Here is a 23,754-nt window from a genome sequence, read left to right as displayed (position 1 = left end):
AGCTGCTAGAGGGGGCCCCAGGGGACCAGAGGACGCATACCCCCTCTAATGGGTGCAGATGGTCAGTCCCATGCTAACCCGGTGCCAGCGAGCCTCTCGTTTTTTGAGAGAAATAGGACACTCCTGATTTTTCAGTGTTGGCAACCAATCCAAGTTTATTTTAAGCATCGTGTGGGCTGAACACACACCTCTGCAGACTGCATTTGGCCTGCCCATTTGCAACTTCTGTCCTCCCTTACTTAATGTTTCGAAAATAGACTATTATTGTCTTTCACACTTTTGTTGCATTTCCTGTAGGTTTCTCCATGTTAGAGTGCCTTTCCTTCCCCTCCCACTGGCCACAAATTTCCAGCCTTTAAGGAAAGTCCCCTCATGTACTTTCCACCCTCTTCTTCATTCACCCCTTGGCCCCTGGGACTCAGCCATGCAGCTAGAGACAGCGTCGTGAGAGCCTGCCATGGCTGGCACTGTCCTAGACACAAATACAGCAGTGAACCAAATAGACAAAAACCCCTGCAGAGCAGAGCTGGCCAAGGCAGGCGTTTGGCAGTGGCAAAGAAGGAACGTGTGTCATGAATGGATGTGAGATGACAGTGGAGGCCAAGCTGGGAGGGAGTGGGAGCCAGGAAGAGTGGCACGGCCAAGGCATATCCACAAAGGCAGAGTAGTGGGGCCTACTCGGTGCAAGCTTCCTGCCAAGAGGAACAGACAAGCTCAATAAGCACAATACAGACAGTGATAGGAGCTAAGGAGAAAAAGTGAGCAGGGAAGGAGGCGTAAAGTGTGTGGGTTGTGTGTGTAGGTGTGTGTGCGCGCACATGTGTGAAATTTTACATACTATAATCTGAGAAGACCTCGCTGCAGGGGCGACTTTTGAAAGCAGGCAGGAAAGAAATGACAAGGATGGCTGAGTGATGGTGGGGAGGCCACTACAGGCCCAGGAGATCATGTGTAAAGGTCCTGCGGCAGAAGCATTCCTGACTATCCAAGGACCAACAAGAAGCTCCGAGGTTGACAGAGGAAACAGCATAAAGGACACATTGTAAAGACCTTTGTAGGTCATAGAAAGACCTGGGGTTTCACTCTGAGTGACAGGGAGCCGTTGCAGGGTTTGGAGGTTGCTCTAGCTGCTCTGTTGAGAACAGATCCTAGAGGGGCAGGGGGGAAAGCAAGGAGACCCCCGCAATGATCAAGGCAAGAGATGCTAGCTTAGACCAGGGTGGTAGCAATGGAGGTGTTGAGAAACAGTCAAAGTCTGGACACACACATACACACAGATATACACATACACAATTTTTTACTATGGATATTTCCAAAGAAAAATGGAGTACTGGAGCAATGCTGTGGACCCACCCACACTACCATGTACCCACCACCACCCTAGCTATCAGCTCTCATACCCCTCACCACTCTCCTATACCTCCCATCAGTGGGTCTCATAATGTGGATTGCAGACAATACGCATCAACCAGCCTTAGAAATACAACTGATCGGGCCCACCACAGCCCTACAGAGTCAGAAACTCTGGCCATGAGACACAAAAATCTGTTTTAATGAGTCCTCCACGTGAAAATCATTGCCCTAGATTACTGTGAGTAAATCCCAAACTTCCTAGCATTTCATCTATAAATAATTCAGTAAGAATCTCTGAAAGATAAGGCCTCCTTTAAAAAATGTAACCACGATACCATTATCACATCTGAAAAAAACTTAGCCATATTCCTTAACATCGCCAGATATCTGCATATATTTTGAAGCTCAAATCAAAAGGGTTTGTGGACAGATTTGATGTGGGATATGAGAGAAAGACAAGGTCCAAGGATGAAGCCAAGTTTTTCTCCTGGATAATGGGAAGGCTGGAGCAGCCGTCACTGGGATGGAGGAGCCTGGAGGCCACACTGAGAGCTCAGGTCAGACCGATGAGCCTGCTGTGCCCCCAGGTGTCCCAGTACAGACATCGAGGGCAGAGGTGTGCCAGCCTGGAGTCCTGCAAGGAAGTCCAGCTGAGCTGAAGACACAAACGGGGGCCTCCCGCAAACAGAAGGTACTCAAAATCTGGAGAATGGAAGGGATCACCTGGGAAGAGAGTGGCAGAAACAGTGTGTTCAAAAGTCAAGGAGAATGAAATATCCAAAGAGATGTAAGGAAAACCAGAAATGTGTGGTGTCCTGGAGGTCGGAGAAGAAAGCGTTTGAAGGAGGCAGGCGTGGTCAGCAAGTTCGGATGCTGCTCTATGTTCCATCACATGAGGACAGAGTGTCCTTCCAGTTCAGCACTGGTGGCCAGAAAGGAGCAGTGTCAGGGGAGTTCAGAGACAAGAAGCTGAATGGAGAGAGAGGAACAGAGACTGTGTAGAGACAATTCTTTGAGGAACCCTGTGTGTGTGTGTGTGTACATGAGCATACATGTGGATATGTGTGTGTATGCATGTGCATGTGTGTATATGTCCGTGTATATGTGCATATGTATATATTATGTGCACGTGCATGTATATGCATGTATATGTCTGTGCATGTATGCACGTGTGTGCACGTTCATATATGTGTGTGCATGTGTACGTGTGTATGTGTGTGCATGTGTATATATGTCTGTATGTGTGCATGTGTGTATATATCTGCACATGTGCATTTGTGTATATATCTGTGCATGTGTGTATACATGCATGTATGTATATATCGATATATGTGTGTGCATACATGTATGTGTGCAATGCATGTGTGGTATGTATGTGTATATGTGCATCTGTGTATGCCTGTGTATGTGTGTTTGTGTGTATATATGTATATGTGTGTGCGTGTATGTGTGTATACATGCATGTGTATATACACATGTGCATGTGCACCCACACGCATTTGCTGTGGAAATGCTCTGGGACAGTAAAATCCAATGTCGTAGGAGAGGGGGAGCTGCTGCAGCAATGCCCCAGAGCAGGTCAGTGGAATCCGATGTCTAAGTGGGGACCACCCTCAGAAACAGTCCATCCATGCTTAATAAAAGACAAGGGAGCAGACACCAGCCAGATGGCGGGGGGCGGGGGGGGTGGAGAGGCAGCCACCATGGCACAGGTAGTGTGGACATCCCCTCCCAAATGTTTTCATGCTTCAGTGCAGGGAGAGGCAAGTCCAGCAAAGAGTGAGGAGGAGAAGGAGGAAGAGGAGGAAGAGGAGAGCGGCAGAGCTGAGAAGTGGGAAGATGCAGACAGCCCATTGGGACAGTCACTGCAGGACCCACCTGGAATCAGGGATCATGAAGCAGCAATGACATCTACCAGCATGACAATGGGTCTCTGGAAATTTCCAGCTACACAGAGGCTGGTTCAGGAGAGGAGAGGACCTCACTTCGGTATCAGCAAGGGAGGGACGAGGGAGCACAGGGGGAGGTGCAAGCAGAGGTAGTGGCTGGGACCCACATAGCCAAAGGAGAGGCATGGGGGACACTGTGGGACCGTGGAAAGGTGGCAGGGTCAGGGACACAGTCCTAGCAGAGTCAAAGAGCACCCAACTGGGGAACCAAGGGCTGTGTTGAAAAGGTGGGGGTAGTGGGTGTTTGACACAGATAGTGGGGGGACCAGAGCACGGCCGGGGGAGAGTGGCCAAAGCAGGGTGGAGGACACACCTGTTGAGGGGAGGTCAGGGAGTCCAAAGCCAAGGGATGCAGCAGGATCACCATGACGGCTGAAGGTACCAAGAATGAGAGCAAGCTTAGCATCAGAGAGACTGGTGGCAAATGAGGTAAAATCACCAGGGAGCCAGATAATCCCAACACAGAGCAATGGGTGACAGTCTTCCTGGTGTGTGTGGGCAAAGGGTTAACAGAACCTGCAAGAGAACTGACCTTAAGTTAGCATTCTAGCCCTGTTTCTGTGGTAACCTGATAAAAGTTATCTAAGTTACTAGACAGTATGGCTTATGATTAAAAATAGTCCTGACTGGTAGAAGGCATCCAGGCTGACAGGAACCACGGGTGACCTATAATAACTATGACAGGGCCATGTGGACTTTCTGGGAATGAATGGGCCTGTCCTTTGAGGGGACCCTGGAAGCTGGGGCTGGTGTGCTCTATTCTTAAAACCCAGGCCACGCAGGCCATGTTCCTGGTCTGCAGACAGCCAGTCCAGATCAATAAGCAAACTAACCACACACGTTTCTTTCTCTCATAATATATTCCACAATAACACTCCATAAGGAAATTCGAGTGAAGCCCAGCCCACAAGTCACAGAAACAAGTAGGTCAATTTAACAATGCTGACAGTCCAAGACGGAGGTACCATTTGTGGCTGCTGCATTCTTGTGCATGATTTTAAACCATCTTCTAGTATTTCAGGGTCTCAAGAGGACAGCATCATCCAGATCAAGGTCAGTGTCTCCTTCAGGAGTTCAATTCAGACTGGCTTACGCTGTTCCTTCCAGGGTTACCAGTTTAGAGCTAAAGCAGCTCTTCAGAAAGACAATGGGTTTTCTCGGGTGGGGCGGATGAGGCTTAGGAGGGTTGCTAAGCAAAGTGCAAATCAAAACATCAGTCTGTAACCGAAGCTTGAGAGCTATGATGAGAGCCAACTGGGCAGACGCAAGGCAGCCCCAATAAGAAACTTTCCTGTACTCCCCACTGCTGCTCTCTCTCACCAAAAAAGTCCAGGCCACGCAAAAGAGCCAGCGGGGGGAGGGCGGCGAGGTGGGCCCCCGAAAACACATGACCTAAGCAAATGCGCTGCCTCCCACCAAGGCCGTGTTAGCCTGCGCAAACCAACCCGAGAAAATAAAAGGGAAATTTATCATCTCCTGCAGCCACAGCTGGAAAAACATCTGTGAGGCAGGGGTGGGCCCCTCCACGCTCCCCTCCCTGCCCCGAGGTCCGCGGTGGCTGCAACCAGGCCCGAGGAGGAGGCGGGCTCCTCAGACAGGAGGGCTGGAGTGCAGGCCTGTATGCAGCCTTCAGAGCTGAGTCCTTTGTCTACACTGAGCATGCTTCGGACAGAGCCTGGGGACAGGGGCCGTAAGGCCGGTGGGTGGCTCCCTACAGCACCCAGCAGCACAGGGAGGGCCAGGCAGCCCTCCCCCTACCAGGGAGCCAGGGGGAAGCGGAAGATACCTGTTTCTCTGAAAATGTGTGTGTGTTCACCGTACACGTGGGGGCGGATCCCATAGACCAGATCCCTGGGGGCAGTGTTGACAGCCTAACCGCAGATCTCATTCCTGGGCCTTCCATCTCTCCCCGCCACCCCAGGCTCTCCTCCTGGACCAAGTCCTGATGCGTCACCTCCTCATACAACAAGCTCTGCAGTTTGCTTCCTACGAGTAACAAATTAGGTCCGCCGGCCCGGGCCTGGGGCTGGAGGTTGTAGTACAACTACTTTTCCAGTATCCTCTCTGACTGACAACCCAAACCAGCTCCTCAGTACATCCTCTCTCCTCCTCCCCCAATTATCGGTCCATCTGAACAGCCCCTCCCAGCCCGGCTACTACCCTGCCTCACAGCCTCCTCCCTTGCAGAGAAGCCTCACTTCCACACACGCGTGTGTGTGCAGACCCACAGGCACCCTTTTAGAAGCCATGTAGTGTGATGCATATATAACTTCTTATGCTACATGAGTGCCAGTGGGGGCTGGAAGGAAGGGGAAAGTCACACCCTTTCCTGCTACAACATCATCACTCATCAGAGATTCCAGGTGCACACTCCGTGTAGGGTGCAGCTCTGAGCACCCAGGAGAACTGCAGCCAGGCGGGACCATGGGGGGGGGGGCGGGGAGCGTCGTCTAGGGAAGGAGGTGTGATCACCTGGGGGTGTTTCTGGACAGGGGACACACCTTAGCGGGATCCGGCGAGGTGGAAGTCATGGGGACCTGGATGGAGGGCATCAGAGGAGCTGTGAGCACCAAAGCCTGGCTGAAGCGCATCCAGAAGGATGGAGGGTGGGAGGAGGGGGAGCAGCCACAGCACACGTGGACAGAGAAAGGAGGTGAGGGGTTGGGGCAGGGACGATACACCACTGTCTGCTGGTTTAATGGTGGAAATCACCCAGCTAGGAAGGAAAGGGGGAAAAGGGGCCTATTTTGTCCTCCCCAACCCTGGCCTTTCTGAATGGGATGCCATACCTTCCGCCTGCCCTAACCTCTGGCGATGGTGGCCCCCTCCGACTCTCTGCCCTTCCTGGTCCTGCCACAGCTGTGGGGCATGCCCCAGGCACCTGAGCTCTGCCCTGATGTTCCCAGCACACTGAGCCTGGCTTGAACCCCAGCAGGTGTGTCCCTGAGAGGACAAGTCAAATCTGGGCTTACCTGGAAGCCTGTGCGGCTTACCTGGAGCCAGTGCACAAGAGCAGTAAATGTCTCCTCCGAGAGGGGTCAAGGCCTAAGGGGAGAGACAGGCGGGAGGCACAGCTACAGGGCCAGGGGGGAGGGGTGACACTGGGTGGCATGCAGTGTCTGTCCCGGGGCCTCCAAGCCTGAATCACAGGAGGGAGATGGCAAGAAAAATAGGAGAGAGTACCAGCGCTCATCCGTCCAGCACTGTGTACAGCCCGAAGCAGAGGGGCAGTGCTGGCTCCGTGGCTTCGGCCATTCGCATCTTTCGAGAATGACTTAGATATTCTTTGTCATCTTTTCTGGTGAACTATTTGTCCTTCTTTGTGATCTACAGGCACTCTTTTATACCCAATGATTATCAGTCTTTGACCCTTTTATATGTTGCAAGTGGTTATACACAGCTTCTTGCCAGGCTGTTGCTTGTTTTTAAACTACCTTTATGGTGTCTTCTGATATCCTGGAGTTTTAAATATTTATGTAGTCCAATCTGTCAGCCTGACACAGAGTGAAGCCTGGGCAGGAAGTCCTAGGGTACTGTTAATGCTCTGTTTCCAGATCTCACCCTGATCATGTGGGTGTGTTCACTTTGTGAAAATTCATGGAGCTGTACATTTAGGATTTGTTCATTTTTCTATGTATGTTATACTTCCATAAAAAAATATTTCTTCAATCTGTCAGGTTTCTTTATCTTTCTGACTTCTGAGTTTTATGCTTTGTTTAGAAAGGCCTTCTATACCATAAATCTGTGAATGCTGCTCCTTTGTGTTTTTCTAAGACTTTAAAAGTTGGGGCTCTTTATGTTTAACCTTAAAGGCCTTTGTAATTTGCTTTAATGTATGATATAATATACGGCTCTAACTTAATTAGCATCCTCATGGGCTTAACAAAACCTAGGAACCCCATAAAGATTCCTATGTTACTAGATAACATTGCTTATGGTAAAAATGATATTTGTTGGCCAATTGCTCCTGGACAGGGAAGAACCATAGATGAATTATACATGCTGGTGAGGACACCAGGCTCGGGGCTTGGGTGAAGTCTGGAATCTGTACTTCTAGGGGTTTTATAAGAGATACTGGCTCTAACAGGCACAAGGCTTTAAGCTAGGGGAGAAGCTAGTTACCAGATGGATGGCTACGCAAGCAGTCACCTGCAAGAACCCCTGGACTCGCTCCTCTGGACAGGGACAGCCCCCGCTGTGCCATGGGCGAGCCAGGTTTCCTCCTCTCAGACTAGACAATTCAAGAGGAACCCCATCTGAATATCTGGCTGAATAAAGGAAGAGCCCCACCGTGCACAGCACTGGTGAATTGTACCAACACCATTTGTTGAATATCCACATTTTCCCTGGTTGAATAAATCATCAGCACTATAATAAACTAAATCAATCCATTTACATAAGTCTGTTCTGAGCCCTCTCTTCTAATTTATTGATTTTTGTATACCATTGTTTTTTTTTAATTTTTTTTTTATTTATTTATGATAGTCAGAAAGAGAGAGAGAGAGGCAGAGACATAGGCAGAGGGAGAAGCAGGCTCCATGGACCGGGAGCCTGACGTGGGACTTGATCCCGGGTCTCCAGGATCACGCCCTGGGCCAAAGGCAGGTGCTAAACCGCTGCGCCACACAGGGATCCCCCATTCTGGTTTTTTAAAAAGATTTTATTTATTTGACAGAGAGAGTACAAGCAGAGGGAGCAAAGGAGGCTCGATGTGGGGCTCGATCCCAGGACCCAGAGACCATGACCTGAGCCGAAGGCAGCCGATTCACCGACTGCCCCCCAGGCGCTCCCCTATTATACCATTATTATGGCTTTACTATCTGGTAGATCAAGTTTGTTTTCACTAATCTTTTTCAAAATCTTGGCTATTTTTGCCATTCTTTCATCATTCCACAGGGTTTCTGGAGCTGCTCCTCACACCAGACAGGGCTGGGAAGACAGTGCTATCACAAACTGGGGTGCTTAAAATAACCATGGTTATGCTCTCACAGTTCTGGAGGCCAAAAGTCCAAACTCAGGTGTTGGCAGGGCCATGCTCCCTTGGAAGGCTCCAGAGAAGGATCCTTCCTTGGCTTTTCCAGCATCTGTGGGTCCCTGGGGGTCCTTGGCTGGTGGCCACATCACTCTAATCTCTGCACGATCATCCTCTACCTGTTTCTGTGTCTTCTCTTTTTATAAGGACACTAATCCTACTAGATCAAGGGCCCACCCTACTCTGATATGACTTCACCTTAGTTTACAACTTAATTATGGCTGCAAAGACCTGATTTCCATATAAGGTCACATTCAGTTATCATGGTATCATGGATTAGGACTTGGACACCGCTTTTGGGGGGACACAACGCAACCTGTAACATCCTCCCATAGAGCCTGCACTCTGACGGTGAGCAACGTTACATAGTACACAGGCAAGCCAATAAAGAAGGTGCTTTTGGTAATAAGTGCTATGAAGACAGGAAAGCTGGTGGTGGAACAGAGGCAATGGGGGTGTGGGGAGTGTGGATGCCATTGGCTAGTTCAACTAAGGTGGCCAGGAAAGTGTCACCCAAATCATCAAGATAGCCCCGAATGAGGAGGACATGGCCAGGCAGAGGTCTGTGGGGCGGGGGATGGGGGGCAGGATGGCAGGCAGGAGACACAACAAGTACAAAGACGCTGGGGTAGGGGGTGCCTGGGTGGCTCAGGTTAAGTATCTGCCGTGGACTTTGGTCATGATCCTGGGGTCCTAGGATCGCACCCTGCATTGGGCTCCCTGCTCCTAGGGGAGTCAGCTTCCACCTCTCCCTCTGCCACTCCCCCTGCTTATGCTCTCTCTCTGTCTCTCTCTCTGACAAATAAATAAAATCTTAAAAAAAAAAAAAGATGTGGAGACAGAAGCCAGTCAGGGCTGGTCAGATGCAGTAAGCTCAGGAAGTGGTGAGAGAGGAAAAGGAGCCAGGGCAGAGGCCATAAGCGGTGCAGGCTTGAGCAGGTCCCTGCATGGGATCTGGGGAAGCCCTGGGAGTGGTGGCCGTGACACCTGTTAGGTGGCGGCTGCCAGTCCAAGTGAAAGAGGGCATGGTTGGTCTAGCACCATACTTGTGCAGTGGAGGGGGACTGGTGGCATCCAGACATACGTGGAGGCAGAGAGATCTGGACTTGCTGGAGGACTGGGTGGACTGGCGGAAGACAGTGGGACCAGGATGACTCACACGTTTTGTGTCTCAAGCCTCTGCCACACCCACATGGGGCTGCCATTTAGTTTAAGTGTGGGGGAGTCCAGATATACCTGAGTCAGCCCATTATGTTTTATGTTGAACTCTTACTGGAATTTAATCGGATTTTACTCATAGGTACTTGGATTTACAGATTAATTGGAGAAGAACATCTTTACAATGTCAGTGTTCCTATCAAAGAATACAGGATACCTTTCCAATTATTTGGTGCTTTAGTAATGTTTTATAGCTTTCTTCTTTTAGGCCTGACATATTTTATTATGTTTATTCTCAGAAACTGTTGTCACTGGGAGTGGAATCTTTTTTTTTTCTTATGTGATCCTCTAGTTTCTAGTTTCTTGACTCATGATAGTGTATGGGAAAGCCATCAGTTTTTATCTGCTGAGCTTGAAAAGCAGCCAGCTTATTAATTCACTAAACCTCCACATACCTACCATTCAATTCCGAGAGTTACCAACATATTCCCAGTCTCATCTCACCTATTCCCTCCCCATCTATCTGCCTCGCACAGTACTACTAAACAAATCTCAGATATGGTATCATTTCACTGACACATATTTCAGGATCTGTTTCCTGGATCTTCTAAGTGCACAATCTTATCATCCATCCAAAACACTTAAGGGTGCACAGGAGGGGAGCTCACAGGCCGTAAAACTGAGGCCCGTCCTACAGAGCCCAGGAGAAAGCTGGTGAGCAAGCTGGTGAGCAAACTAAAATCACAAAGTTCAACCCCTAAAACTCACAGAATCTAAAACTCACAGGATTCTTACAGGATCACTTCCCTCGTCTTCCATCTGGGTCTACCTTCTCCCTTAAGACAAAATTCTAATAAGCTCTCAGCGACCCAAACATCCTAACAGCAAAACGGAACCAGAAACCTAAGGTCTCAGAGGGTGCTGAAGTCACCCACACCTGACACCCCCCCAGGTCTGGAGCCATTTGTCCGCAGGCAGCAGCATTTCATTATAATTTTTCCCTTTGTGTATGTGATGCACCACTTTGTTGCAGGGCTAGGCTGCAAATACCAGTTCCACAGATGGATTACAAATGTATCACTGCCATACAAGTTAGAAAAAGGCCTTTACTGGTCTGTTTTCTCCAAGGCAGCCTAGAACCCAGGCAGCCTAGAACCCACAAGGTGCCTTTCTGTGAATTAGAAGAAAAAGTGCTCCCTCTAGACTGATCAGCTTGGAAAGCAGGGGAGGTGGTGGAGGAAACGGCGCAGTACCAGTACCAGCTCTTTTTCCAGGTGGTCCTCAGCTCCTCCTCTCCTGATCCACAGGCCCCCTCCTCTCTGGGTACATGCTCCTCCCCTCCAGGCCCCAGGGCTCCTCCCCTCCTGAGCCACAGGCCCCTCCTCTCTGGGTGCATGGCTCCTCCCCTCTCCACTCTTGGAGGTCTGGGTAAAAAATAAGCAGATACCACTATGATTGATGGACCTTATCACAAAGGCTTGGCTCAGGCCTGGGCTGGTGGCAAGTTACTTCTAGCCCAAGTTTTCCAATATTCCTTTCTTTATCTGCACCCTTTATGTAAAAACAAGCCCATTACTGAAGCAGGCCATGGCAAGAGTGTCACAGTTCTGTTGGGCCACAGCACATGGACTGCCACCACATTGGACTGCATTCTATCACTCCTTCTGCCAGCAGGATCCATGTCGTCTCCACCTGACCTCTGTTTTGCTTAATTGAGAAGCAAGAGCTGCAGAAAACTGTCTCCTTTGCTTAGTGTTTTCCCCAACATACAGAATTTATCAGCCATGTGTAAGATTCGAAGTGAAGCTAAGTTCACACAAGAGTCAGAAAGCAACTGAAACAAGACCACACATTGCCAGACACACAAACTCCTCCCTCCAGAGTAGATCGTTAAAAGCAAAGTTATGTTTATGGTGAAAGGATCTTCAGAATGTTAATCGATGCTAATAAGAACCAACTAAAGGAGCTAATACTTTAGCACATTTTGTATTTTAATAAATACCTTACTTTGTGTCCCTGATTTAAGCTAAATTGTTAATGCGTTTTTAAAATTTTTCTGCTGGTTATAGGGGCAGATTCAAGGAGAGATAATCTCATGCCTTTTAATTAATTCATAAGTCTCTAATAAAAAAAATGTATAGCATTAGATTCTTAGCTCAGACTTAGTTCTGAACCATCCTACATTTTACCTTGCTAGATCATTTCTCCCAAGATTCAAATTTCTGGGTAGTTTATTATTTTAGCTAGGTATGTAAAGTAAGGGTGTTGCTTATTTGCTTATGCTTAGCGCTTAAATTTTTTTTTTTTTTTTTTTTTTTTTTTTTTTGAGGCACATAGAATTCCAGAGAAGGGGATCCCTGGTGGCTCAGCAGTTTAGCACCTGCCTTTGGCCCAGGGCATGATCCTGGAGTCCCGGGATCGAGTCCCACATCGGGCTCCCTGAATGGAGCCTGCTTCTCCCTCTGCCTGTCTCTCTTTCTTTCTCTCTCTCTCTGTCTCTGTCTCTCATTAATGAATAAATAAAATATTTTCTTAAAAAAAGGTAACACATGTAAAGTACTCAATGCCGATATGTGTATACAGCAAATGCCCAATAACCAGACCTATCACCACCCATTATTATTAAAAAAAAAAAAAAAAAAAAAAAAAGAATTCCAGAGAAGGAATTGTCATTTGTTTGTTTTCAGATGCAGACCCTGAGGCCTGGAGGGGTTAACTCAATCCCATCAGATAAGGGCTAGGATAAGGAGCCAGGGCTAGAATTCAGGTCTTCTCTATCACCAGGCTATAGAGGAAACAGGTGAAGGATTTAGTGGAGGTCTCACTGGAACATTCTAGGGTGAGACCTGAAGAAAGGGAAGCAATTTGCTTTTTCTGAGTAGAGATTACCACCATCAATCAATAATAAATCAATACAAGTTGAATACAAAAAGGCAGCTGGCCAGGAGAGATAAGAAACTACATCAGGGACGCTCAGGTGGCTCAGTGGTTGAGCATGTGCCTTCCACCCAGGGAATGATCCCGGGTCTGGGGACTGGGTTCCCCATTAGACTCCCTGCGAGGAGCATGCTTTTCCCTCTGTGTCTCTGCCTCTCTCTCTCTGTCTCTCATGAATAAATCTTAAAAGAAAGGAAGAAACTGTACATCATGCCTCACTAAAATCTGGCCATTTCCCTAGATTTTGATGGGTGACTAGACCATCCAGTTTTAGGGTGGGTCTGGGTCTGAGCATTGCTGTGACCACCCTGCCCTCTCCCCACCCCACCCCCCAAATCCCACATCAATTTCAAAACTAGGAGTGCTTTTGGTGGCCCAGGATCTGCGTTGTGAGACCTCACACTGCTCTAAAGGACAAAGGAAAGTCCCTTTTCATTTCTTATCACCTGCTTTGCCCCAAGTATCGCTGCAGACTGCGCCAAGGAGCAAAAGTGGCAGGGGATGAGGCTTGTTCCTGGGTAGGGGGTGAATACAGCACAGCAGCTGTGGTCAGGCTGGACAGGGGCCCCAGGAAGTCAGGGAGGCTGGGCTCCATTAGGCCTGGCCTTGGAGAAGGCAGGGCGGGGAGGGAGGGCGGTGGCGGGCAGAAATGCAGAAGATTCAGGAACAGAATTAAGTAGGAGCTCCCATGGTATTACAGGAGGCTCCCCGGGAGAGTCCCTGATCCTCAAAAACTGCCATAAAATTAAACTCAGACTTTTTGTATTCGTACTTTGGAACTGCTCCCAAGAACTGGGTCATCAGAAGGAGCTGCCTGTCCTCCTTAGCTGATGTGCTCAAAGTGAATCCTCCCGCCCGGAGTCATTTTCCCAGCCAGGAAGCTTCACAAGCATATGGCAAGGCTCCAGCATGATGTGCCGTGAGTGCAGACTGCCACTCCCGCAGGACCTGGCCAGATGTGTCCAGCTTTCCTGGACAGGCCCTTTGTTAAGCATCCGGGCCACGAAAGATGCACAGTGCCCACCTTGGGTGCAAAACACAGTTCTGTCCGCCCAGCTGGCAGTCTCCGCCCCCTCCCCCCCCCCCCCCGCCCCTGGGCTGCCCTCCAGACGGAGCAAACCTACTAGAATAGGGGGATACATTCACTCACGTGGGCATTCTTCCCACTCACAACTAACTAAGGAGATCTTTGGGAAGATGCCAGTCCAACATGTTACCTATTTTACATACCTCACATTCAGAAGCATGTTCTTGGGGAGCCTGGTGGCTCATTGCTGCCTCTATGCTAAGAAACTTTCCTCAGAGTCTTGAGTCCTAATCAGGCTCTGTTCTAGGTGCTGGGGACATCCCCATGGAAGGCTATTACCCATCGTAAGCCGCAGCTCTACTGGAACGCAGGACCCAAGGCCACACATTTCTCTCGAAGATGTCCCTTTGCGATAGCACACTCCCTGCTCAGAAAGTGGGCAAGTGCTCCCCCGAGCCTGAATGCTCCTGTTGACGCAGCATCAGATGAAAATCTAGTCCCCACAAGGATGTTCTACTGATTCTTACACTCACCAGCACCCCAATCTTCACTGACAACACGTGTTTTGAAGCTCAAAATAAGCACAGAGATAATAGGACACCATGAGTCTTTTCCATACACACGTTGAACTTTTTTCTTTTTAAAACATTTTTTTATTTATTTGAAAGAGAGAGAGAGAGAGCATGAGCAGGGCGGAGGGGCAGAAGGAGAGGCAGAAGCAGACTCTGCGCTGAGCAGGGAGCCCAATGCGGGGTTCGATCCCAGGACCCCGAGACCATGACCTGAGCCAAAGGGCAGACACTTAACCAACTGAGCCACCCAGGAGCCCCTGAATTTTCTTTTTTTCTAGGGATGAGATTTTACTAAACATACTGTTCTCTAGAGCCTCTGGGCCTTGTTCATGGTTCCACCACTAACTAGAGGTATAACCTCACATAAGGTCTTATGCTTATCTGTGCCTTGCTTTCTCCAAGTGTAAAATGGAGTCACAATTAGTGCCTGCCTTCGTGTGAGGATTAAATAAATCCATACATGGAAAGCACTGAGAACAGCGCCTGGTTCATGGCAAGTGCTCTGTAAATGTTAGCCATTTTTTCCTATAAATGTTAGCTATAATTACCAAGTTGGACCAAGGTTTAGTCAGCTAAAACTTCAAAGCAGTTTGCAATGAACATCCTTACAGCAAAATGAGATCATGATATATGAATATATCCTGAAATAAATTTCTATCCATTTAATACTGGATTAAGGACACGCATATTTCTTTAAAAAAGAAAAGATTTATTTATTTAAGAGAGAGAGCATGCATGTGTGCACAAGCATGGGAGGGAGGGGCAGAGAGAGAGAATCTTAAGCAGATTCCCTGCTGAGCACAGAGCCCTACTCAGGGCTCAATCTCAGGACCCATGAGATCATGACCTGAGCTGAAACCCAGAGTCTGACACTTAATCAACTGAGCCACCCAGGCGCTCCCAAGGACATGCATATTCTTAAGGTTTTCAGTAAACTGTCCTCAAGAATGACTTACATGTACATAGAAGTATGCAAAGCCTCCTTCCAGCATTCCTTGGACACAATTAGAAAGTGTTCATAACTGGGCTGTTCTGTATTGGCCTGAAGGTGGACCCTGGCCTGCTCACTGAGAGCCCCTCCTCTACCACTGTCCAGATGAATCTACCAGTGTGTGGATGACACTTACCAGTGCCTGGATGAGTCTACCAGTGTGTGCACAACATCCACCAGTGTGTGGAAACCAGAAGCATTGTCCATTGCAAATGCAGCCTGGAAATGCTAGCACAGCTCTTGGTCAAGTGCAGACACCTTCACAAAATGGATCTGATTTTCTCCTTGGGGTGGGCTGGCCAGCACACCACCAGCCCTGCCTGAAAATGCTTAGGGACACCCCCCCCCATCTAATTTCAAAGTCTGAGCCTGGGGCAGTTTCCTAGGGCATTAAGGACACTTCAAGTGGGGGAAAAACCAACAACAACAAATATTCTGCATCTCAGATGGATTGGCTGACCCAGTCTAGCAACAGATGCTGAGCAGCCACAAATCACAAAGTGGGACCTGGTCCCCAAGGAACACGCCAGAGGTGAGACCCATACTTACATAGATGCCCTGAACAGCTGTCAGAGTTCTGTTTAACAAAATACATTCTACCTTCTTAGCTTAATGAGTTCACCCCTGTTGCTAACTGGAAGATCAGGTCCAGAATGTGGCCAGCAAGGGCACCTGCCCTTAGCCTGGACCCCTTCTCTTTCCACTGACACCATGACACCACCCGCCTCCCCACCCCCTACCTCTGGGCTTCATACCACTCTGCCAGAGGCCTCATGTACATACCTGAGGACACCCCAGCCAATGTGTCATGTGTCCAGATCCACCCGTACTGTGCAACCCTGCCACACCCCCTTCCCTGGGACCTTGAGTGGATACCGGCACTGCAGTCTGTCACAGACCCTGGGAAGAGACACGAGCAGGATGGAAGCAGTCTGGGCATCACTTGGGTGGAAGATTCCAGGGTCCTCTGTACCCGGGGCAGGGTCCAGAGGGGGAGTGCAAATGGTGGGTGAACATGGCCCCTTGGCCTGACTCCTCATTTCAGCGAGGGGCACAGGGCAAGCTGCACTTTTGCCATGGTCTAGGGGCAGTGCCACCAAAGGGCTCAGACTGTCTCCTTGTGAACCCATCACTGCCATCCCAAGACGGAGACATCCTGCTCTTCCAGCTGATGGTTTACTCTTCCCTGTGATCACTTTGTTTTTAAAAATGTATCCTGGCCTGAGGGGGCACCTGCATGGCACAGTTGGTTAAGTGGCGACTCTTGGTTTCCACTCAGGTCATGATCTCAGGATTGTGGGATTAGGCTCCGTGCTCAGGGGGGGAGCCTGTTTCTCTCCCTCTGCCCCTGCCCTCCTCAAAAATAAGTAAGTAAATCTTTAAAAAAAAAAAATGTATCTTGGCCAGAATCTCAAAATCAATTCACACCACCATCTCTGTTTGTTGGTCCCATCTCAATCCGTCAAGTAAACTTTGAACTTCTACACATACACACAAATGCAAGTCCGGGGGGATTAGGGAGGAAGCCAGGCCAAGTAGATTAAAATCTTGCTTGCACTGAACCAACTAAATTTTAGGAGATTCATTCTTTGCAAAAAAATACAGGGACAAGTGACACAGAATTGAAATATATTGACAGAAATAAATGCTGAGTGACAGGTACAGAGGATTCATTTTTCCTTTTACTTTTGTACCTTTGAAAATGTTCACAAAGGTTAAGGAAAAAGTTTTCGAGCCACATGGCCCCAAAAGGGAGCCTGGCAAGATACGAAATCACATTCCCACTGGCAAGTTACACAAATGACAGGTAGAAGTACACGCTAACCCAGTTTGTGTTTTTGTAAATATGCTGAGCACACCTAGAAGTAGGAAGAAGGACCCGGGCAGGAGCTGTGGAGGCCAACATGTGGGGGCTGCCCAAGTATCCCAAGTCAGGCGCCCTGAACCCTCACCTGGCCCTACCTGTCCTGCAGTCTTCACCCAGGAGAGCTGATAACATGGCACATGGCCACTCACTGATTCTCTCGGGTGCTCTTAAGCAGGTCAAACTTTAAGGCGCTGACCAAATAGTCCTAGGCCACAAGGCCAGGGAGAGTGAGCAAGGCAATAGTTCAGCAGAAGCCTTGCCTGGCTCCGTGGCCATTTCACCAATTCAAATGAAGCAGGATATCGTGGCCTCTATCTAAACACAGCAGCTGGGAAACCCAGGGCTGGTGTTTACACAGAAACTTTCCCCCCAGAAGCTCAATGTAATTGAAGGACACTCACTAATTAACTTAATTAAGTCTCCCAGGCCTTCCCACCCCCACCCCCACCGCCCCTGCTCCCTGTTCACCAGCAAGCATGGGGTGGGGGGTGGGGGCAGGCAGAGTTGCTCTCGCTCAAAAACACTTGTGCAAACACGGGGGCACTCACGGGCCACCCTCCCTGGGGGCTGTTTGGAGAACACTGAACTTTGGAGTATCCCAGCTCGTCCCGAAATTGGAATCCCCGGACAATCAGCACGCTTGCCTCCACTGGGTGTCCACACTACGTCTACACAAGACAACAGGGAAAGACAAGTACTTTTTGCCCAGATGTGCAGAGAAGAGCACACCTGCACCCTAGCTGTGGACTGCGGACCACGTGCTACGGTGTTTCACCTGTACCCGAGAAGCGTCCTACTGTGAATCAGGTCACCGCAAGAACGTAATCCAAACTTTTGTGATTGGTGCCAACCGTTTGAGTTTTCTGCTTCCAAATTCCTGCTCCCGCTGATGGACACTGAAGATAGACTCTCAACCTAATTCTTTGAGAGGCAGGAGCTCAGAAGTATTCCCTCCGCAAGCTGCCCGCTAGCAGGCCCGACGTGGAAGACTGCGGCAGGGTCACCGTGGAAGGAACAGAAGGACGGCGCCCAGCCACAGGCCAACAGAGGGTCCTCAGCTTTTCCTAAACTCACAGCCCCATTCGAGCTCCTGACTATCTCTGACCACTGCCCGAAAACACTGAAGCAATTGTGAGTTCCTATCTCCCCGTGGCGAGAGGCCTTTTCAAATATGGGTCCTAATGGGGTAAAGTGGGCCTCGACCAGCGGTGCTTCCACCGGGCTGCGGGACCCCCTGGCTCTCCCTGCCGCTCCCCAGAGAAGCAGCAGCGTGCATCTACCGCTCAGCAGGACAGAACTGAGTTATCCTCACTGGCTGGGGAGAAACCACCACCCACACAGTAATAAACCGTCCACTTAAGTCTCCCTGGCCTTTCCCTCCTCCCCAGGGTGACCCATCACAGGAAACCACAGCTCCAGTGAGAGGAAGCTGCCCCCAACCTTGAACTTCATGGAAAGAGTGAACAGTCAGGATTCCAACGCCAGCTCCCCCAGATGCACTGTCCCAGGCAAAAGTTGACCTTGAAACCTTCTGGGGAAAATATGAAAGTATGCTTTTCCTCGTCAAGGAAGGGAAAGCCAAAATGCTAGCCCTCTGAAACACAGATGGGAATTTCAGTTCAGAACTATTCTATCAAATTGTGGCATGTTTTGGATACTTGAGAAGTCTGAAAGGACAACCTTCTAGTCACAGGAAGCTTTTATAATCCTCCTTGGACCAGTAATATCAACAAGTGCTACAGCTGCCTTTTAAAAATAGTTTCACTTAACTTAAGAAAAACTGACTTTAAAAATTAAGTATTCAGGGGATCCCTGGATGGCTCAGTGGTTTAGTGCCTGCCTTCGGCCCAGGGCTTGATCCTGGAATCCCGGGATCAAGTCCCGCGTCCGGCTCTCTGCAGGGAGCCCGCTTCTCTCTCTGCCTATGTCTCTGCCTCTCTCTCTGTGTCTCTCATGAATAAATAAATAAAATCTTAAAAAAAAACTAAGTATTCAGCCCAAGTTCTATTGAAAAAAATGAATGCTCCATTAAGTGACAAATGTGGGCCGCACATGAGCTGAAATGTGCCAATTCCTTTCATTACCACCTCTGTGTTAGCATCCAGTGTACTGTAATCACCAAAGTAATATACACGCATCACAGCCCAAACTTAGTTTCCAAATGGAAAGTTGGCATTATATTATTTTCATTAATCATTTCAAAGTCTTCACTTCTGAAAAAAATAAAGACTTCTTCTCCAAGTGGTTTCCAAGGAACTCTTACATGTGCCTGAACCTTCCTTAACATTCCTCTACTCCAAGTGATGGACGTTTCAATCTTTTTGATGAAGTAGTATTTTTGTACCACGGAATGAATCTCTCGGCTCTGATAAATGTGGTATGAAGTAGACATCTAAAATGGAATGGAAACCTCTGTGGTTTTCTTTCAAGACCTTAGCAAATGACCAAACTTGGATTTTTTGGGACAGAGCACAAACTGGAATAATCTGATAATAATTTAATCAACGACTGAATGCACACTATGGTACTGACAATATTGGAGACATTGTTTCTGTAACCAAGCAACGGAAAACAAGCCTGATAACTCTGTGGGAATGAAATGATTAGGGAAATTGAAATAGAAGAGATGATTCTTCCAAGATGTATATCCCAGCTGAAGAATCCATGCATAAAGATGCAGAGGGGTGGGGAGACCAGAAACATTTATAAAGTGTTGTGGGAATGAGTACATTGGTCATCCAGAACCTACGGACAGTGACCTTCCTTGAATTATTTGTTTAGGACTAGCAAAGTAGGTGGTACAGCTGGACACCAGCTGGAAGCCTATCCTCCAGGATTCAAATTTAAAGTTATTTTTTTAAATTTTTATTTATTTATGATAGTCACAGAGAGAGAGAGAGAGAGAGGCAGAGACATAGGCAGAGGGAGAAGCAGGCTCCATGCACCGGGAGCCTGACGTGGGACTTGATCCTGGGTCTCCAGGATCACGCCCTGGGCCAAAGGCAGGCGCCAAACCGCTGCGCCACCCAGGGATCCCCAAATTTAAAGTTCTAATAATCCTATTTGATTTTGCTCACTTCGGCTTTTCCCCATGAAATTAGCCACAAAACAAGGGATGGGGTGGTTAGAGATACCAGAAAGCCATGCATTTTATGACATTATAAAAACAGCCACATGGTCAGTTAAGCGCCTGGTTCTTGGTTTCAGCTCAGGTCATGATCTTAGGATGTGAGATCAAGCACCGCTACCCGGGCTCACCCTCATCGGGGAGTGTCCTTGAGATTCTCTCTCTCTCCCCCTCTCTCTGCCCCTCCTCTCTCTGTCTCTCTCAAATAAATACATCTTTAAAAACAGCCACAGAGGATTCAGGTAGCGATGTGTCACCTTGGGGAAGCCAGTTTCATAGCCTCTTCAAGGCCTCAGTTTACTCATCTATAATATGAGGACAAGAGGAACTCCTGCAGAACCGTGAAAGTTAAATGAGATCATCGCTCAAGTCCCTGGCTCGAGGCCAGTCTCAAGACTTCCTGTAGCACAGACGTGAAACAGACTGGCTTGGCATCTAACTTCAAATACAGGCAGCGCAGAGGTAGAGTCACCAGGTAGGACATCTGCAAAGTGCACGACTGATGCTTCTCAGCAAGTACATGCTTGCATGAGGTCTCTCGGGGTCTCTGTTCCCGGGCTGGTGCACCCCATCCCCTCCGGGAGAGAAGCTGCCCAACACAAAGCAACGGGCAATCACCGGCTTCATCAACAGGTGCCACCGAAAGCGAGCGCCAGGCTCGGGGCGGGCGGCTCCTAAGGCGATCCCCTGGGATCCTGGTGCCCCGTAAGGCGTCCCGGCGGCCGTGAACGCACACAGCAGGCGGCGCGGGCGGGACAGGCGCTCCCGCGGCCCGGCCTCAGCTCCCGAACCCGCCGCCCCGCGCGCCGCTCTCCGCGGGGAAGGGAGGCGCCCCCGCCCCGCCCCGCCCCGCCCCGCGCCGGGTCGCACTCACCGAGCGTGGCCACCGTGCCGGCCTCGAAGAGCAGGCATTCCCCGCGGCCGCGCGCCTCCAGCAGGACGCTGCCGGGCCCCGGGCCGTCCAGCCGCCCGAGCAGCCGCAGCCCTTTGCTCAGCGCCATGGGCGCCGGGGCGCGCAGCCCGCCTCCGTCCCGCCTCCGCCCCGCGCTCCCGCAGGCGCCGGCCGGGACTTTCACTTTGCGCCGGGCTCCCTGCGCCGCGAGGCCCCGCCCCGCCCCGCGGCCCCGCCCCCGCCCCGAGGCCCCGCCCCCCGCCCCGAGGCCCCGCCCCGCCCCCCGCCGGGCCGCCCGGGCAGGTGAGGGTGCGCCGCCGCCTCCGCGCCCCGCGCTCCCCCCAGCGGCCGGGCGGGCCTGGCGTCGGCCCCCGCGCCCCCGGGGCTCCCCTCCCCTCCCCTCCCCTCCCCTCCCCTCCCCTCCGCTCGGCCCCGGGCGCCCAGGGCAAGTGCCCCCGGCGGAGGGCGGCAGCCGCGGAGGAGGATCCCGCGCGTTCCGGGGCGCAGGGGGCGGCGGGCGCCCCGCGGAGCCTGACCCCCTGCAGGGCGCCGCGGCCTTGCTCGGGCAGCCCGGGCGCGGCGCTGCGGGGCGGCCGCCTGCGCTCCCGGCCCGGCCCCGCTCCAGCTCCCGCGCTGCGCCGCCCCCGGCCGGCTGCCGGGCTGCGAGCCTCAGCTGCCCTGCGGGGGACGCGGGGTGACCTCGCAGAAGGGGCTCCGCGGGCGCCCGGCGGCGAGTGCAGTGTTCCATAAATGTTGCCTTTTACTAGCTTCCTATACGGGAGGCTACTGGGCTCCACACTCGGGAGAACTGGGGGCGGGGGGGGGGTCAAAGGCGTGTTGTCTCGGAGAGAACTGAGACCACGACCCCTAGGCGTGCCCCTTATGTGACCTTGACTCCTCACCTGGCAGATGGTGGCTGTACCTGTCCCACCCGCTCACGCTTACCGGATGGGTGCTGAGTCAGAGGTCAGGGCTGAAAGCGAAGGAAGTAACCGGCAGGGAAGCCGAGGTGTGGGTCGGTGCAGAGCCAGGGGTCTCCTCCCTCTCCCTGCAGCTGCCTTTCGGCCTCCACCTGACAGTCCCTCCCCCCAGTCTGTGGGCCAAGTCCCCTTGGCTTCAGGGCAGACCCTGCAATCAGCCCTATGGGCCCCAGCACACACCCCTGCATCGCGCATAGGAGTATGCTGCCCATACAGGATGACCTCGCAGCTAGGTCAAGCCGGGCAGGGCCCCTCTTGGCACTAGGTTCTAGCCGGATGCCAGGTCTCATCTGCAGGGGTGGGGAGAAGGGAGAGGGCTTGCCCAGGTTAGCTCCTTGGGTGGGTTTGGAGGCTTCCTTTCCTTCTCCTCCAACAGGTATGTATGGACAGCCCCAGAGAGCTCCATCAGGGCGTTTCCATCAGGCTCCCAAACCAACCCGGCTCCTCTCACCCCATGTTGAGAAGACTGTGGGTCAGGCTGTTTGTCTCTGGGGCACATTCCAGAAGGAGCAGAGCCTCCCATGCCGAGCGGGACTCTGTGGTGCCCTTGCAGACATTCAAGAATGACCAGATATTCAATCCTCTGTGGACAACCTCCCAGGTGATGATTTGGGGAATAAAGTAATGTAAATAATTGGCAGAGATTCAAATCATTCCTCAGCCTTCTGTCCTACTGCTCACAAATTCAGTTATGAAGTGGTGGATATCCCAGGTATGACGCTCACAAGCTGTCCAGTTTCTTTCTCTGTGAAATGGAGATATTACCCTCATGAGGACAGTGCACCCATGACATGACACGACGGAGCCTTTGACCCACTTTTCCTTTCCTTTGCAACTTGAAGCTCACTTCTTCCAGGAAGCCACCTGGAATGATGAGGTCCCAGGAAATAGCGTTTATTATGTGTACTCAGATTCACAGATGTACATTTCAGCTCTCACTTGCTCATATGTTGCTTGAAAAGGGTTTTTATATTTCTTTCTCTCTCTTTTTTTTTAAAGATTTTATTTATTTATTCATGAGAGACACATACACACAGAGAGGCAGAGACATAGGCAGAGGGAGAAGCAGGCTCCCTTCAGGGAGGCCAAGTGGGACTTGATCCCATGACTCCGAGATCATGCCCTGGGCCAAAGGGCTTAACCACTGGGCCACCCAGGTGCCCAGGTTTTTATATTTCTTTTCTCTTAGCTCTGTTTCACAAATTAGGGATAAGATCTCAGGAAGCATCTAGTCTTTTTAAATGTTAACTGTCTCCCCCTTTGTGCCTTCTCTAGCATCCCATAATTTGAAGCTCCACATAGTGGTATGCTGCTCATATTGTAGAAATGTACCTGCAGTGAAGACCAGCAGTTGAGCTTTACAGCTTATAGAATCTAAGATGCAATCAACTGGAAGATGAACCACTATTTTATGTACCACTGAGAAAGAAAAAAATGCTGCCCGCTAAACTGTGTTGGCTATGCCCTGATTTCAGCAACGGTATGGTGTGTATTTCAGACTCAGTGAACTAAAGTAGCTGCTCCCCTATCTCTGACAAGTGGCTGAAGGAGCCAAGAGCCACTGGGTTTTCAGGTCACTGCTCTCTGGTTTAGAGAGAACATTCAACATGGGTGGTGGATGAAGTGCAGCCTTCCATGCACACTGCCTTGATGAGCCACGGGTCACCTGGGCACTGCTACATCTTGCAGACGGAAGACATAACAGAGCTTGAGACATTCAGGAGAAAAGCTCTGCTCTGCTACCTAACCTGGGAAGACAAGAGGACCCATCTGAGTGGGGAGAGTCTAGGCATACTCTGCTCCTGAGATCTAGCGCACCTGGAAGGCCCATGATTGGAAGGGGAGGAGGTGAGCAAGGGATGAAAAGCC

General features: G+C 50.5%; 1 protein-coding gene and 1 long non-coding RNA gene across 3 annotated transcripts in view; one reads left to right on the top strand and one right to left on the bottom strand.

Annotated features, from left to right (window-relative positions):
- SYNJ2 (synaptojanin 2) overlaps window positions 1–21,096 on the bottom strand; it is a 98,534-nt gene extending 77,438 nt beyond the window's left edge. The window contains exon 1 of one of the 2 annotated variants that reach the window (XM_025422628.3): window positions 20,888–21,096. In XM_025422628.3, coding sequence (XP_025278413.1) covers window positions 20,888–21,014 — 127 coding nt within the window. In that variant the 5' untranslated portion in view covers window positions 21,015–21,096. The remainder of the gene's footprint in view (window positions 1–20,887) is intronic. The other variant, XM_025422626.3, reaches the window with a different exon arrangement.
- Window positions 20,250–23,335, top strand: LOC112644361 (uncharacterized). Its single transcript, XR_003126331.2, has 3 exons — window positions 20,250–20,488; window positions 22,262–22,486; window positions 23,161–23,335. It is a non-coding gene; the product is annotated as an uncharacterized LOC112644361 (long non-coding RNA).
- The last annotated feature ends 419 nt before the right edge of the window (window positions 23,336–23,754 follow it).

The sequence above is a fragment of the Canis lupus genome, chromosome 1 (genome assembly GCF_003254725.2).
Source record: "Canis lupus dingo isolate Sandy chromosome 1, ASM325472v2, whole genome shotgun sequence".
In the NCBI taxonomy this organism is placed as follows: Eukaryota; Metazoa; Chordata; class Mammalia; order Carnivora; family Canidae; genus Canis; species Canis lupus.
Note: the sequence above shows the minus strand (reverse complement) of the source record. Positions and strands in the feature narration are given on the sequence as shown.